We start from the raw sequence: 17,844 nt of genomic DNA, 5'->3' as shown, positions 1-17,844 counted from the left end.
TTTGCTAAACAACAACTTTAGTTCTGTTACTCTGTTTGTATCTTCAGAAAGACCCACCATGTGATCAACTGTCACAAGTTTCATTATCAGTGTAATTATGGCTCTGAAACCAGTGAAATGTTTGCTTAGGAGGAATGGGGGAGGGCTGGAAGAGGTTCAGCTGAAACACTGCTTTGCTACAGTTTTTGAACTCAATCCTAATGTGACTTGAGGATTTGGAATGAAATTTTCACACAGCACCTCTCGTTAGTGCCTTACTTTTTCCTTGGCACAAATCCATGGATTTAAGCTGTGGATGGAGGTCATTGCGGGTAGGTTGTGTCACATGTAATTGTAGCCAGTGTAATGAATGACCCTGGAGGTGACAGAAAGCTGATGAAGGCTGGCTGATATTGGGAAGCCTAAGTGATTGACAGCAAATACTGAATGCTAGAGACTTCTGATTACTGGAAAATGGTGTAAATGAGGAATATTTGTCTAATCCTCTCGCCTCATCCATATAGGCTCCATCTATATTTCTCAGGAAAAAAATAAAAGGAAGGGCAAATTCTTCTTATGCTTATACCAGTAACTCAGGAGTAAAAGCAGAGTAAGTGAGAGGAAGATCAGGACCATATTCAGCACAAGGCATACAAAGATATCAATGAGACTGACAAATTTTCAGTGTTACAGAAATACCCATCTGCTGCCGATTAAAACATCTAATGAGAACAAGAAGTAAGGACTATGTTTGATTCAGCTTATAGCTCCTCTCCCTCCCATCCTCTTTAATGTTTTGAATACAATACAGTTGAAAACACATTGATCACTGTTCAGATTGTGTTTCAAAACATTAGGATTTTGCCACATTTTGAGCTGAAGTTAAGATTTAAACTGAACTAAAATAGTTCCTTCAGGCTTTTCATGGGAGTGTAATTACCATACAAAGAATCTTTGGTTAAATTGCAGTCATATTTAGCTCTGCCTTAGAAAACCAAAACACTGCTATTAAAAACTTTCCTCATACGTGCTGAAGAAACTTGAGAAACGAATGAAAGAAGGCATATGTTATTGGGAATACAATTGAAATTATTTTTATTGAAATAATCATGAATTTAATTCTTTATAACTGGAAAAAAAAATCCCTTCAGGACCAGCCTCAGAAATAGCCTCTCTGATACAGCAGTAAAGACATGATTGCTTCTGGCACTTTTAATATGCCATATCTGATCTGGGAGTAGGGTCTTAGTTGTGGCCCATCATTTTTAATCTTTAAACACAGCCTTGAACTCCAGAATTGTTTCTCTTTCCCAAAGTTACTTCTGATTTTAACGTCTGCAGGGGAAAGGGAGCAACTTGCAAATCTCAGCCTGATAAACACAAACAGTATTATCACAAATGGTATTATCACCTTGAAGTGAGTTTAGTTTGCTTGAGTACATTTTATAGAGAAAAGTTGGAAAACAGAAAAAAGGAACTAAGGGGCTGTAACAGTGACTTACCTTCTCTCTGTCAGATGTAGCTACTTTTTCAGTTTTCTTGCTGGGAGTGTAGTTTAACCCTCCAGCTACACCAAAAATCTACTTCTTCCAGTCTAACAAGAGTTCAGATCCTTCACCCTGTCTTTTTCCAAGGTCATAGGCATTCCCCAAGTGTCTATCTATTTTTCCCATTACTAGGGTACAAAAGCAATACCCCTCAGAAGCCAAAGGGGTGTTAAACCATCTAAACTCCAGCCTTAGGGCCCTCAGCCATGAAATAGCATCAGGTCTAGTCACCAACTCTCTGCCACTTTTCTTCCACCAAGGCTCTTTTCTAACTCTGCCACAGTCCCTTAATTGCCCTCTAAGGAGTTAGCTCTTTCTGGCCTTCAGGTTCCAGTCAAAATAATACCTCCTCCTCATGGTATCATATTCAGCCATCTGTCTGCATGTCCAGTCTCTCTCCCTAGGTTTTCCCAAGCCATTTTCCTAGTGCTCCAAACTCTTTCCTAGTCTCTCAGTAAAAAAGCTCATGGCAGATCCCAGTACCCACCTGGTCGCTTAGTTCTTATACAAATAAGCACCCTGTTCTTATGTCTGCACTCTTCCAGCATTGTTCATTGTAGTGTCCTATTATTCTCATTCTCAAATTCTCATACATTTTACATTGCCTCTGGGAATTATAAACCCCCAAATGCTTTGGTTCTGTGCTGAACAGGAAATAGGGTCATGATATTGTAGCCTGCCTTAAAGGGACAGCATGCCTGTTACAAGGATAATTGTGCTATAACAGCAGAGGTTAGATTTAGCCACCCACCCCCATACCAGCACTACTATAGTGACCTTTGGTTTTCTGTAGAGTTTAAGATTTCATTAGAAAAAAAATTTATTAGCTATTAATTTGGGGATGGTAACTTTTCAAATATCAGTTGTTACACTGTTTTGCTGTGTACGAAGTTGGTCTCTGTCCCCCTCTAGTGACTGGATTATGGTTAATGATCCTCTATTACCTTCAAACTAACAATTACCCCTTTATCTCACGCAGACAACTTGTCCAGGGGCCTTGTTCTGAGTGGAAGCAATAAATGAGTGGTGCAAACTGTCCCCATTCATATCAATGGTCTGTTCTGAAGCAAGATGGTGACAGTGTAAACCATTGTTTACCACTCATTTACAATTTCTTGGGCCCAGAATAGCTGGAGCTCACTGCATCCCAGCTAATACCTTCTCTCTTTCCAAACATGTGCCATTCTACTACTATGCCACAAACTGCAGAAGATGGGAGGCAACATATGAAGAATCCTCCTTATGCTTTATAGGGCTGCAGAAGAGCAGAGAACCAGGGCCTAAAATTCAATCTTTAGGGGGATGTATAGGAGCTCAAATAAAGCTTCGAGGTTCAAAGTACATTGCCCAAGTCATTAGTATTTCTGCATCTATGAATTCCAATTAAAGGTCACCTTCCACAGAAATGGGGTACCAGTTATGTAAGTCTTCCATACCTAGGCACTTTAAATTTGCCTCCTGGATTTCATTTGTTTATACTGTGAAAATAGGTTTCAGTTTCTGCCCTTAAAAATAACTATTTTATTCTTCAGTGGTGATCCAGATATGACATGGAATGATAATGCTATTGCACTCTTGCACTATCTGTAAGACAATGCAGAATTCATTTCATAAAGGTAACTTATTCTCGACATATCTTTTCCATTTTCCAAACTCTCTAGGACAGAGATTCTCAAACTTCATTGTACCATGACCCCCTTCTGACAACAAAAATTATGACACGACCCCAGGAGGGGGGACCGAAGCCTGAGTCTGCTTGATTCCCATTGCCATGGGTGGGGAAGCCAAAGCCAAAGCCTGAGCCCCACTTCCCTGGGTGGGGAAGGGATCAAAGCCGAAGCCTAAGGGCTTCAGCCCCAGCCAGGGGGCCTGTAACCTGAGCCCCACCGCCTGGGGCTGAATCCTTCAGGCTTTGGCCCCGGGCGGTGGGTCTCGGGCTTCAGCCCCAAGCCCAGCAAGTCTAAGCTAGCTAGCTAGTTGCACCCACTTTGGAGTCCTGACCCACACTCTGAGAACCACTGCTCTAGGACATACATGGTGAGGCAGACATTTGCTGTGAAACCCCATATGACCACATGTGTAGCCAACCATTTTTGTTTTAATCAATCGTCTTATTATATGATTGGTATTCTTTTTTGTTTTTTAAGGTTTGTTTCCTGCTATTTTAAATCTGGCTAGCCATGCTCATATCAACACCAATGCCACCTGTGGTGAGAAGGGACCAGAGATGTTCTGCAAACTCGTGGAACATGTGCCGGGCCGACCTCTACGCAATGCACAGTGCAGGGTGTGCGACCACAACAGTGCTAACCCCAAAGGCAAGTTTGTGATGTTATATCTTTTTGGTCCCTTTCCACACTTTCACAGGTCTGTGTGTAAGGTACATAACTGCCATGAATACTTATTAATGTTGGTCTGTATCATTGTGGATGGAATTGACCTTTGTGCAGAGTGCCAGCATGAGGCTGAAGTACCACTTAAGCCCTGAGGATAGGCCTAATAGTGATTTTCTGCACAGGGGTCAATTTCACCCTATACACGCTTTATGGATGATTGTTATGAGGAGAAAAATATTCAGCATGCAGCTTAAAAATACTAAGAAAAAATAAGATAATGACATTTATTCTTAAGAGAATTTTTTTGTTATTTAAAAACAGAACAGCACCCTATCTCCAATGCTATAGATGGTACGAATAACTGGTGGCAAAGTCCCAGCATTCAGAATGGGAGGGAATACCACTGGGTCACCATCACCCTGGATCTAAGACAGGTGAGTAATACCAGATGTGTAAAAGAATTTATTTTCTATGTGACATAAGCCTAATAAAAATGATTGCAGCTGTACTTGATAGTTTTTAGGGACCCAGACAATTAACAATTAATTATGAATAGGTACTATACAGTCATTACAGCCTTTAGATGAAGGTAAGATCTGATGGATCAGTCTATTTAATTTAAACAACCATGTTTTGTCAATCAATCAATTTGTTTAAAAGCATATTACTTTGACAATGATGCTGTTGGAAATTTTAGTCGGGGTTGAAATGGGAATTAAATTGTCTGTTTACCAAAACATATACTCTCCCTTGATGAACATGGGATATTTTAATAAAGGGAGTAAATGTTTTGGAGTAAGATCTAGCCAAAAAGTGCTTGGAGGCGATTGTAAGATAACAGAGTGCAGTATGCAGCCTTTGATCTGCAGTAAGTACGATAATCAAGGTAGTGGATTTTGGAGGAAGTAAGTAAGTTAGAGAGTGACTTTGGCTTTGAGAATAACTGAACATAAATCAATTATTGTTTAATAGTTCTCAGAAAGTAAACTTTTCAGTTAGTTTTAAATTTATCTAATTTATGACAACTTTTTCATATTGTTTCTGTCTTTGAGCTTATTTACATTAAATACAAAAATGTGGTAATACAATGTAATTGTTAACAAGAAGTTCAAAGTCATGTTTCCCAGAGCAACTAAACATGCAAATACACAACTTTTCATGGATGAATTCTCAGGAATAAAAAATGATACACACATGCGATGGGACTGAGTTAACACTGCTGTCAGAACCATAGCTTTTGGATTAATTGACTCTGGTCTTACTTTGCAACTTAATATTTCACTAACATAGCTTATGGCAATTTTTTTGCCCGCCTGTCCCTCCTCTCCCCCGTTTTTTTTTTTGGTAAAAAAAATTGCCTACCCTTAACTTTAGCCTTTAAATGATCCCATTAAGCTCTGATGCTGAACCAAAGGGTAAAAGAGGGCTTATTTTCCACTTTTTGATGCTTCTACTGGTATTGGCTTTGATCATCTTCTACTCAGGAGGGAACTCCAGAGAAGAAAACTCTGGGAGAGTCCATTGTGGAGTTTCCCCACAAATTGTTCTGGGGCCTAGGGCTTGTACCCCTGATTAATGAGCAATGGTCCTGTGCCCACCCAACCAAACCCACAGAATCTGGGGAAATCACAGGAGACCAGGTCTGTCTGTGGTGAAGATAGTTCCTTGGCACTGACTCGGTGGTTTTCTTACAATGCAGCTTGGAGTCATGCTGCCAGGTTCCCCCCATGCTAGGTCCGGCTCTAGGCACCAGCAAAACAAGCAGGTGCTTGGGGCGGCACATTTCTAGGGGCGGCATTCCGGCCCCGGCCATGCCGCCCCTAGAAATGTGCCCCCACCGCCCCAGCTCGCTTCCACTCCGCCTCCACCTGCTCCCCTGAGCGCGCTGCCGCTGCCACCCCACTTCTCCCCCCTCCCTCCCAGGGTTACCATTTTGCGCGGCAAGCCTGGGAGGGAGGGAGGAGAAGCCGAGCGGCGGCGCGCTCGGGGGAGGCGGTGGTGGTGGAGTGGAGGTGAGCTGGGGCGGGGAGTGGTTCCTCTACCCCCCACCATTACTTCCTGCGTTCCCCCCCACCCTCACCCACCTCCACTCCGCCTGCTCCCCTGAACGCGCTGCTCCTCCCTCGCCTGAGAGGGAAGGGGGAGAAGCGGAGCGGCGGCGTGTTCAGGGGAGAAGGTGGAGTGGAGGTTAGCAAGGGCAAGGGGTTGTGCGGGGTGGGGGGGAGCTGCAGGAAGCAATGCGTGGGGGGGAAATGCAGCATGCCCAGGAGAGGAGGTGGTGCCAGGGATTTGGGGAAGGGGTTGGGAAGAGGCGGAGTTGGGGCGGAGCCGGGGGTGGGAGGGTGGCACAAAAAAAACCGGGGGCGGTCAAAATTTTTTTAGCTTGGGGTGACAAAAATCCTAGAGCCGGCCCTGTCTCCTGCACCTCTCCTAGGTCTGAGGCTCGATGAACCTTTTGCCAGCTTGTCCAGAGGGCTTGGATGCATGACAGGTCTCCACAAAAAAGATGAGAAAACCAATTTCAAGGAACAGTTGGTTACTTTTTAAAAAATGTGCTTCTGAGAGTGTGTGTAAAATGTATCAGTCTTCAATGAACCTTTTCATTGCCCAACATAAGTTCTTTGAAAATCAGGGCTCACTGATCCTTAACACCACAAGGTGGGTTGGTAACACTAGAACACGTCTAAAATCATGGAGAAATTCTGCTCATTGACAAAATGCAGATTTGTGAATTACAGTTGTTAACAAGGTTTTGCCAGGACTCTCTGGACCATTATGCAATGCAGTTTTGAAATAGAAAGCTTTGAAATAGAAGCTTTGTCTGAGATGCTTTAAAAAGAAGCAAGGGCTGAGCTAGAATTTAGTTTTCTGTTTAATTAGGAAGCAGCACAGCATTGTGGAAACATAATCACAGAATATCTTTTGTCAGCTACAGAGTATTTAGATGGGAATTTCTTGTTATTTGCCTAGTTTGCATTGTGTTTGGTTTGTAAACAGGAAGGAAGTAGCAGAAGGGGGTCTTAGCTTTTTGTCCTCCATAATACTCTGCCAAATGGCTTTCCCATAATATTTGTACTCTGAAAACAGACCAGCTGACCTGCCCTCTTACTCCTTTATTCTCCCTGGTCTATGCACTATTGATGGTGCCTCAAATACATATCTTTTCTCTTCTGATACATGCTCAGATTCATTAATTTGGTTTGAGAAGTTTCTCCTCTGAGAAGCCTTTCCTCTGTGTTTCCTTAGAGCACTGGAAACAGAAAAGACATTTAGGGCTATGTAACATGCATGTAAATTACTACTCCAGAAGGAAGGATTTTGGTTAATAAAGATTGCTTGGGGTCAATGAGTTATTAGAGCACTGATTTGTTGATTTGCTCAGAATGTTAATACTGAGCAAGTCGGTGCAAGTAAAGGGTAACAAAGAAAACTTAATGCATGTATGAATAATTTTAGGGATTTTTGGTAAATGTTTATTTCTAAAGGTTGATTGTGAATGGATTAGAAATATTCTCTAATAGTATTTTGCATTTTCTATTTTAATGAATATTTCAAAGTGTTATGAAGAATCATTGTCTGGAACTATGTACATTGCTCTCTATGGTTAGTATCAGTACTGTCAGTTACTTTCTTTAGATTCCAAGATTTGTGCCATATATCTCCCATATCTTAAATTAGTTTCAGTTTATTTTTGTTTACAAAACTTAAGTGTTTTGTGATGTGAATAACTGTTATTTATCATCCATTCTGTTATTTTATAAAACTTAATAAAGGCAATCAGGGTACAGGGAGCAGGGAGGGTTGAATAGGGGGTGGGGTCCCGGGGGGGCAGTTTGGGGTGGGGGGTCCCAGGAGGGAGCAGTCAGGGGACAAGGAGCAGGGGAGTTGGATGGGTCAGGGGTTCTGAGGCAGGAAGTCAGGGGGCAGGAAGTGGGAGGGGGCGGATAGGGGGTGGGGACCAGGCTGTTTGAGGAGGCACAGACTTCCCTACCCGCCCCTCAGGCCAAAAAGTTTGCCCACCCCTGGTGTATAGCCTAGTGTTGAGGCATGCTATACACCACTCTTCCTCAACGCTGGGGCAGCTGATGTAAATTGTGATCGGTCCACTGAGGTCAGTTGACACCAGCTGAGGATTTGCTGCCATGTGTTCACTGGGTTCTATTGGTGGGAGCTTCCAGGAAGCAGAAATAAAAATCAACTATGTTCTAGCTTTCACCTATGTTTTTGTAGTCCAGACACAGCTGGGCAGAACAGCAGGGTGATAGATGCTAGTTAAAAGAAGAGTGCTGGCTAATAAGATGGTTATATTGTTCGTTAGGTCTTTGACTTTTTGGAATCTCCTTTTTACATGCAGAAGAAGTTAAGCATTTTGTAGGGCTGGCCAAGTGGGTACTTTATAAAACATCAGTACGCAACATGGATCATAAAACTAGGTACACAGTATTATGGCATATCTCTCAGCCTGTCAGGACCCAGCTGTATGATGCTTTATATGTCTATAGATATATACATATGTATGGCTATTCTCGTAGCTGAAGTTGTGTATCTTAGATTGATTCCGCCCCCCCGTGTAGACCAGGCCATAGTTACCAGCCTTAGAGTTGCTTATGCCAAGCTACTGGCCAGGTGGCCTGGACATGAGGAGGGAGCAGGGCCTTGTCAGATGCTCATCTGATGCTCCTGGAAGTTGGTTTGCAGAATCGGACCCCAAAGTTCTGACTTTCTAGAGTCCATTTTTATAGGAATTTCTTCCTATGCCAGTCTATGGGAATTCCTTCATCATGCTGTTGCTGAATCAATCAGCAGATGGCACATTCCTGACGGCTCCTTGCGGCCAGATGTTATCTTGTTCTTTGGTTCTCCCATCCTTGAGGCTGTTGGGTGGATTGCAGTCTGCCCTCCGGGGGTCCTCTGGTTATTTCCACTTGACGCCTTCTTTGGCTGATGGACACTGGATTCTTAGGCTGGCACCTCCTTGATCATTCAGTTATTATCCACACCAAGCATCCATCCACATACATCGTCTATCTCTATTTTAATCACAATTCTTAACAAAGCGAGATAAATACAACAAAAGGGCTGGGAGTCTCTGTGTGCTGTTTCTGTTGTTACAAAGTATTACTTTGAGAACAGACTCCATTTTAGGATGTACTAACACAATTAGCAGCTTGCAAGTTTCACACAGAGAGGGAGAGAAACAGTACCAAAAACCAAGAGACCCCTTGAATCTTTATGTTGCTTTAAAACTGGTGGACTCTTTTAACAGATGTGTGGTGTTTGCCCTTATCATTATTTAGAACATTTGTTGATTGAAATCAACTGAAGGATCAATATTGTAAAACAAAGCTAATTCAGGAATTTAGAATCTCTTTTGGATTGAGATTACATCATACTATAATGTCACTTTAATTTCTTTGAGTAAAAACCAGAAAGCACTCCTTCATGGGTTTCTGAGTTTCTTATAGGAGCCTGAAACGATCATAGTTTCTGAAACAAATATTGAAGGGTACAGGCTGATGCTAGGAATGTCTCCCAGCACTTTCTGTTTGTTAAAAGTTTGCATAAATTTAGTTTAGATTTTTTTGCAAGTAAAGTCTGAATCTTAAGCATAACAGACTTTTCTGGTAACAAGGTTTAGTTGTACTTACAACACTAAGAAGAGTGGATTTTGCCATGCATTAAAAAGGCATAGCATTGTTGCCCTTTGTATATCTTTTAACCACAAGCCTTTTCAAGGCATTTTGAAAAATATACTATTCTCTTTTCTAAATTGCCTTTTTTGGAGTTTCAAGGTACATGTTTCTGTGCTCTTACCCTGAAGGGAAGATTTAAAATAACTTATTAAGACTAGTAGGAACCAGTCTGCAAAATCGAGTGCATATTTCAGGGCTCATTTATTGTGCAGTCTTGTGCATTATGTGGTAGGCATCACACTTCTGTGGTTTTAGCAGGATATGCAAAAGGACAGTTAATAAGATCCTGAAATTCAGTAGATTGTCTTAATATTCACTTTTTGGGAGTGAATTGGCACAATCTGGTGAAGTTTGGATTAGGAAGTAGATTTGAACTTTCCAACTGGTCCCTGTTTATATAACCAATAGAACACTCCTGAAATTTGGGGACATCAGAATTGCCCAGGTTAGATTAATCTTTTATACTAGTCTTTCATTTCTGGTTAGTGGGGCTCAAGTACTTTTGGTTACAAAAGAAATAGGGCTTTGTGGCCTCTTTTTGCAGTAGTCTCCATTTATGCAAATCAGAAAACTACTGCACCACTGGGAGTTCTTATGCAATAGAGGCCTGGAGCTAAATTTGCAGAGAAAGGAACAAGTCAGGATTTTAGCGCAATGGCAAAAATCTCTGGAGGAAGTTCAAATAGCATCTGCTGCATTGGCTATTGCCAGTCCAATTAGTCTCTCACTCTCTTGAGCTGTGGAATGTGCAAAATTGCCTGAGGATTAGGTTGGTAAAAGTTTACTTTTTAGTTTAAAAATGGCAATAATTCTGTTTAAAGAATGAAAATGCACCTCATCCAGCTGGGTCTGTGTTTAGGGAAACAAATAATACCAACAGTTGCTGGCAATTTTGGAGAATTGCTAAACAAAACAGAATTAAGTGATAAGGTCCTTAGGGCTTCTTGCATCTACAAACTTGTGACTCTTTTTAGTACAAGGTTATTTGTTTGGTCTTTGCCCTGGGTCCTGAATGCATGTAAAATGACACTTTCCAATCCATAGTTGCCTGGGGATCACTAAGTTGCTTTGGCTTGCCCTTTTTACCCTTGTAGTCCAGTGAGGAAATCAGTTCTGGGAAAGTTGCAAAGTCAAATTAAAATGCGCAAATGATTAGCTCTCACAGCACAGCTGTGCAAACTAGTTTATCATGAGACATTAGTAGACCCAGAATGATTGAAAGAGTATGTGGGGAAGCCTGTAAATCACCAGCAGTGTTGTTAACCTTAAGAGTTAATAAAATAAAAAAAATCTTGCTAGAAAATATTCTGAGAATTGTATAAAATTATTTTCATTTTGCAGGTTTCAGAGTAACAGCCGTGTTAGTCTGTATTCACAAAAAGAAAAGGAGTACTTGTGGCACCTTAGAGACTAACCAATTTATTTGAGCATAAGCTTTCGTGAGTTCAGATAAATTGGTTAGTCTCTAAGGTGCCACAAGTACTCCTTTTCTTTTTTCATTTTACAGAGTTTGCAGTATAGTAGCCACTCAAGTTGGGAGTGGGGAGTGTTTGCAGAGACTAGAGAGCCTCAGGCCTCACAAGCCTCTGGATGTTGAGGTTCTGCAGGGATGGGACCACACACATCTGTGAACACTGAAGATGTCCATATAGATGAATGTGTCTGTGTGATGCTTCATTCATGCTTCTCCCTGGCAGCACAGCCTCTATAGGAACTATGTGGCAATGACTGGATGTCTCATGACTGCTCAATAGCAGCTGGATCTGTATTAACTCTCAGATAGATTTCAAATCTGGGTGGTGGTTCAGAGTGTGGCCCGTCCCCTGAGCCAGACTTAACTTGAAAAATTTGTGTCGTCCCTTCTCTATGAATCCCCAGTGGAGAGGCATCCACAGAGTTTCAGTGAGGGGGAAACAGTGCTATGGAGGCAGCCTCTCGATGCAGACAGCGGTAGCAGGAGCACTCCTGCCCTTGGTTATCATATTTTAAGAAGCAAAGATATATAAATATCAAGATGGTATAAAAATGTACAGTATGGCATTGCATTCTGTTACAATATTTAATAAAAATATTTCTCATTAAGAATTCAGTTAAAATCTATTTTTAAAAAGCGGCCAAGTTTTCCTGTGTTGTTGATGTTTTGTGTCCTCTGAATTCACTTAGGAAGACAGAATAGAGGTGAGGGCAGGGCAGGGGACAGGCCATAGCATTATTTATTTAAGTGCTATGGTAACACCGACAGACTCCGGTCATCAGCGGTAGGGATCGAACCTGGGGCCTCTGGAGCTTAGTGCATGACCTAAAAGCCAACTGGCTGTTAGGTAAGGCTGTAGAACAGACTCACTTTATCTCTCTTGCTAAGTGGTCTCTGTGCCACTAGATGGGGCAGAACACCACACCCAGGAGGTGTGTGGGTTACATACTTCCCCTAGCTGAGGAAGCACGCCCTGAGCTTCAGAGACTTCCCAGTTGAAGTCCTGGATGAGCCCACACTTGTAATACTGACAGACCGCGGTCATTGGCAGGCGGGCTCAAACCTGGGACCTTTGGAGCTTAGTGCATGAGCCTCTACCACGTGAGCTGAAAGTCAGCTGCCTCTTAGCTAAGGCTGTAGAGCAGACCCATTTTCTCTCTCTCTCTCTCAGGGGTCTCGGTGCCACTAGATAGGGCAGAACACCACACCCAGAAGGTATGTGGATTACACTATGTGTTTACATGTAGTGTAACCCATACGCTCCAATGGAGAAAGATTGGGAGAGGAACACATAGGCTGACTCTGCATATGCAACCACGTTTTCAAAATCATCCAGTTTTTTTGTGGTACTTCCATTTTTGGATGCCCAACTTTAGATGTCTTGTGCCTGATTTTCAGAGGTGTCAAACATCCTAAGCTCTTATGGATGTCAATTGGACTTCTGGGCACTCAGGACCTGTGAAAAGCAGGCCCCTGAGGTCTCAAGTATGGCACCCAAAATCAGCTGCCACGTTTCAAAGTGTTGACTTTAAATAACATGCACTTTATTAGAGTGAACAATATAAGTTCATAACCCCTGTGAAAATTCCTTTGTTTGACTGAGCCCCCTCAAGAAACTTCATAATCAAAATAGATTAAACTTGTATATTCTTGTAATATTATTTATTTTCATTCCCATCGCAGTGACTGCAGTTAGTGTGTGATGAAGGGTAACTTGTTATTGTTGCTTGTTGAAACTGGATTTAAAACTAGCCACATCAGCTGCAGTTTGGCGAGACTATAACAGGTTTAGAAAAAACCCTGTGTAATCAAAAGTAGCTCATTTGTTGTTCAGCCAACTGTGTAATAAGCAAAGAGGCAGTTTAGTTGACTATAGCCAACAGTGAGTAAAAAGAAAAGTATAATGGGTTTCAAGTAAAGCAAAGGGAGTGAATATCATTTTTTATAGTTACAGACAAATTTGGGGTCCAATCTACAGCCTTTACTCATGGGAGCAACTTAATTGACTTCAAAGGGAGTTGTGGATGCTCTGCAACTCTCAGGATAAGTCCACAAAACCCTTGAAGTTTTGTTTGTCTTCTAAAGTGATCAAAAATTCCCTTTCAGGGACTTATACTGTACCCACTGAAATAAATGGCAAAACTCCTATGGACTTAAGTTGGAGCAGACAAGGACTTAAGAGCTAATACCCCTGATCATCCTTTTACATACACCAGGTGTAACTCCATTGATGTCCATTATATCAGGATAAAATCAGTGTGTGATCAGTATCAGGCTGCTGTGTATGGAACACTGCAGTTGCCCAATTCAGCTTCTGCTCAATTTCCGTTCCCTTGCATGCTGAAAGGAGATGTTAGTATATGATTTTCACTGAAGGAGCCTGTTGGTAGCAAATAACATTTTCAAATGGGACCCTTCAATGGGCTAGGAGCCTTATATTCTTATATAGAGCCTTATATTCTTGGTAATCACTGACTTTGGTTTTTAAAACTGTACTGTAGTAGAGAGGGTTTAAAACTCTGTAGATTTTTCTCTTACTAATTATGGGCCATGATCCTGGTTCTCTTCTTGGTGACACCAATGCAAATCACAATTAACTCCACTGAAGTCAGTGGGCCAGCTTCTTTGTTGGCGCAAAATAGCATCTTAAGCTCCACTGAAGCCAGTGAAAGTATGCTTATTTACACCTGATGAGTATCTGGCCCAAAGAGTAAAACTGGTGTGCAGGAGAAAAGAATCAGGTCCAGTGGGTATCAAGGTATAAGAAGATATTCACACCCAAAGCAAACCTGATCAAATTTGTTTTATTACTAGTTTAGCATTGGCGGGTATGAACTGCTCCATTTTGGCCAAAATTATTTTCTCTCCCACACCCCCCACTCCAACCAAATATAGATATATGAGAGAGAGAGAGAGGCACCTGAAAAACATTTTGGGAGTGGGGGCAGTGTTCAAAAGCAGTTGACTAAATTGCCCACATAGTGATTAAATAACATTTTTTTTTCTGTCTTACTGTGACTTTGTAACATAGAGAGAACATTAAACTATTGGCAACTATCTCATCAACCTTCAAAAACTTAATTTATGCATTAATGCATTTAGGCTGTATTCTGAGTGGAAGAGGGGTGATGGAAGTACTGTGGTGTGAGCAGGGTGCGGTGGAACTAGACCCGATGTACTTAGTGATCCTGGCTGACGGAGTGGATCCTTTGGAGCCGTTATCCATTGGCACAAGTTAGCTGTAAGCCTGCTCTAACTTGCACTTGGGACTGGTTTGGCTCCTGGCAGCCCACAGGATTGAGGGCTGGAAAGGTGGTATAAAAAGCCACCTCTCCCCTTCCCCTCCTTTCTCTCAAGTGTGCTGAATGCTGCTGTAGTGCATCTGAGGATCTGGCTTTGAGTATAAACCTGTAAGAAATAGTTCAAACTAAGATGCAAAATCTATAACGATTTGCCATTCTTCGTCTGAGTAGGGTCATGATGCCATATGTGTAATGCTCATCTTGTACTTTACAATCTTATTTATTTACCTTTCAGTGCTTCTGTTTAGATAAGGATATTGCATAAATGACTTCACATCTACTGTAATATATCTGCAGATGCACCATAGGATGAAAATATTTGGGAGGAAATGCACAGAAGAGCTTCCATACAGGGCTTTAAAAACTGAACAGAGTGTAAACACTTTTTACTGAGTGGATTAATGTCACCAGACAAATTTAAAATAATGGTGTCCCATCTGCATATGCTCAGAAAAATTCACTGTAGAGAGTGGATGCCACCAAAGCTGAGAGAAACATATCCAGCTATTCCTGAGCTACTATGGATCAAAAAAATATTTCAACTCAGTATCATAAAATGATGCAATAAATATATCTGGTCACTTTCTGCATGGGTCAGATATTAGAATTTTGCAACAAAGTGATTCGCACTTCTCGTAAAACCAATGACAAATTGTGTTGGTTTTTGTCAAATATTTGTACTGAAAGCTTTATTCAAAGTTGCTCCTAGCAAATGTTACTGAATCCCCAGGCAAAATACATAAACTTCTTAAAATGTTCATTTCACAACCAAATTGATCACCTGGTGCTTATTTTTTATGGTAGTATCAAGTGTTAAAAGTTTCTGCTTGAATTTTGTTTAGGTCTTTCAAGTTGCATATGTCATAATCAAAGCTGCTAATGCTCCCCGACCTGGAAACTGGATTTTGGAACGTTCAGTGGATGGCACGGAGTTCAAACCATGGCAGTATTATGCAATTAGTGACACAGAATGCTTAACTCGTTATAATGTAACACCAAGACTTGGACCTCCTACTTACAAGAGAGATGACGAAGTGATCTGCACCTCTTATTATTCCAGGCTAGTTCCATTAGAACATGGAGAGGTATGCTGTCTGTTTTTGCACTTGTCATTTGTGAGCACGAATGAGGACTAATTGCAAGTTTCAGAAATTTTAAATTACAGTTGCACAATTTATGCCTTCCAACATTGTCAGATGCTCTGGATTGTTATGATGCCTTTAATGATAGTATCTCTGTTTCATTTACCAATATAACAACTTAAAACAATGTTAAGAAAAAATATCTTTGGCTCTGCGTATTCTAGTTATAAACTCTTTGTTGTCTCTCTTCACATAATTTGATTATGGCTACTAATTGTGAATTAGGTACTTCATCTTGAAAGAATAAAGCATAGAGACTTTGTGTACATCCAGGTGTTTAATTTAAAAAAGAACATCTCTTATTTAGTAGGAGCACCTGGTTTTGTAAGATAAAGCTGCAAATGCTGTCTGAAATGCTCTGCTCTGCACAGCTGGAATTGGAAAACAAGCCCTGGCATTGTTTCAGGGACAGAGCATAATTAAAAGAGCTATGCATTGTGCAGGCTCACTGTTGATTGTTCTTTCTTTAACCAAGACTATTCATGGTACTTATGTAATTTATTTCAGAGAGGCAGCAACATAATGAAATGATGCATTAAAATCGGTGGTTAGTCTATTGTGACAAGTCCTCCTTATGTGGTGATAAACCCAGTCTTGGCCTATGGAGGTTGCTAATAACCCTTTGTTTAGTAGAAACCAGTAAATTCTCTTCTAATCTTCTAGATTAAAATAAAATTGGAGTACGCACAATTAAGGATTGAAGTGTTATAAACATTGCCTTTTTCACATTTGAAATCCCAGTTTTGGCCCCCACAGTGAAAGAAAACCTGATGAGCCTTGGGTGATTTTAAGTCAAGCATATTTGAATCAAGTATTTATCATAGGGCTGTTCAGAATGGGTGAAACTGGACACACCGAAAAAAGAAAAGGAGTACTTGTGGCACCTTAGAGACTAACCAATTTAGTTTTGTCTAATGCAGCAAAAAATGTTTCAACAGAAAAAAAATTTAAATAATATTTTAAAAAAATATTACTTCTGTAATAAGGGAATATATGGGCTTTCTGATAGCTTAGCCCACCAATTAAAGTTTCTCGGTGTATCCAGAGTAACAGCCGTGTTAGTCTGTATTCGCAAAAAGAAAAGGAGTACTTGTGGCACCTTAGAGACTAACCAATTTATTTGAGCATAAGCTTTCGTGAGCTACAGCTCACTTCATCGAATGCATTCAGATGAATTTTTTTCCACTGAATGCATCCGATGAAGTGAGCTGTAGCTCACGAAAGCTTATGCTCAAATAAATTGGTTAGTCTCTAAGGTGCCACAAGTACTCCTTTTCTTTTTGCGAATACAGACTAACCCGGCTGTTACTCTGGACACACCGAGAAACTTTAATTGGTGGGCTAGGTTATCAGAAAGCCCATATATTCCCTTATTACAGAAGTAATATTTTTTTAAAATATTATTTAAATTTTTTATCTGTAGAAACATTTTTTGCTGCATTAGACAAAACTAAAAATATAAATAAAAGAGAAAATATAGGAGAAAAAACCTCTGTGTATGAGGAAATATACATATAAAGAGAACACAGCTAATAAACCAAATTAGTTATGAAAAAGTGAACAGCTAGTTTTACATCTTACCATATAAATCTTTACAATTGCACAAGAGACATTCTGTGAGGGATAAATTCTGTACTCCTTTCTCATTGTCAGAGTGTCTTCCACATCTGTGAGCAGAAGGGTCCCAGATCTAGTAGATCCAGACTAGTGCATAGAAGGCAAGGAATGATCTTCAGCATGCTCCTTCTCCCACCCCTTTCTTTTGACCCTGCATAAGTCCCACCACAAGTGCCCTATAGACACTGGATTCTGGGAATGGTGGTTCCAGGAGGATGTGGCTCATAAATCAGGCAGTTAATATTATTAATACTGAAATTGCGAACAGAATGCAGAATTGATTTGATATCTCTGATACATTGTACCCAATAACCCCATTTTGTTTGTGGGTTTTTAAGTATTGATAGAAAGATGTTTTTTTTTTATCATAACTGGGTTATAATTAAGCATATAGTGAAGTCAGTCCCTCTCTCTAGATTCACACTTCATTGATCAATGGTAGACCTAGTGCTGATGATCCTTCGCAAACGCTATTGGAATTTACCTCTGCACGATACATCCGTCTTCGCCTGCAACGTATTAGAACCCTTAATGCTGACCTCATGACTCTTAGCCATCATGATCCTAAAGACCTTGATCCCATTGTTACCAGAAGGGTAAGCTGATCTTTTGTATCTATTGTTCACCACACTGGACAGTAAAGGCTACATACTGTCCGTCTTGATGAAGGACTTGAACCTCAACATTCACGATAAGTAAGGTTTCATGAGGTTGTTAAGTAAACGTTGCCTTCTCTGTAATGTTACTAGATTGC

General features: G+C 40.9%; 1 protein-coding gene across 1 annotated transcript in view; it reads left to right on the top strand.

Moving 5' to 3' along the window:
• LAMA1 (laminin subunit alpha 1) overlaps nucleotides 1-17,844 on the top strand; it is a 157,983-nt gene that overhangs the window by 38,588 nt on the left and 101,551 nt on the right. Inside the window, exons 2-5 of the mRNA XM_074944605.1 lie at nucleotides 3,674-3,844; nucleotides 4,184-4,296; nucleotides 15,174-15,416; nucleotides 17,507-17,686. Of these exons, the coding sequence (XP_074800706.1) occupies nucleotides 3,674-3,844; nucleotides 4,184-4,296; nucleotides 15,174-15,416; nucleotides 17,507-17,686 (707 nt within the window). The remainder of the gene's footprint in view (nucleotides 1-3,673; nucleotides 3,845-4,183; nucleotides 4,297-15,173; nucleotides 15,417-17,506; nucleotides 17,687-17,844) is intronic.

This window comes from Natator depressus, chromosome 2 (assembly GCF_965152275.1).
Source record: "Natator depressus isolate rNatDep1 chromosome 2, rNatDep2.hap1, whole genome shotgun sequence".
Taxonomy (NCBI): domain Eukaryota; kingdom Metazoa; phylum Chordata; order Testudines; family Cheloniidae; genus Natator; species Natator depressus.
The sequence above is the reverse complement of the archived record's forward strand: the minus strand, read 5'-3'. Positions and strand labels throughout refer to the sequence as shown.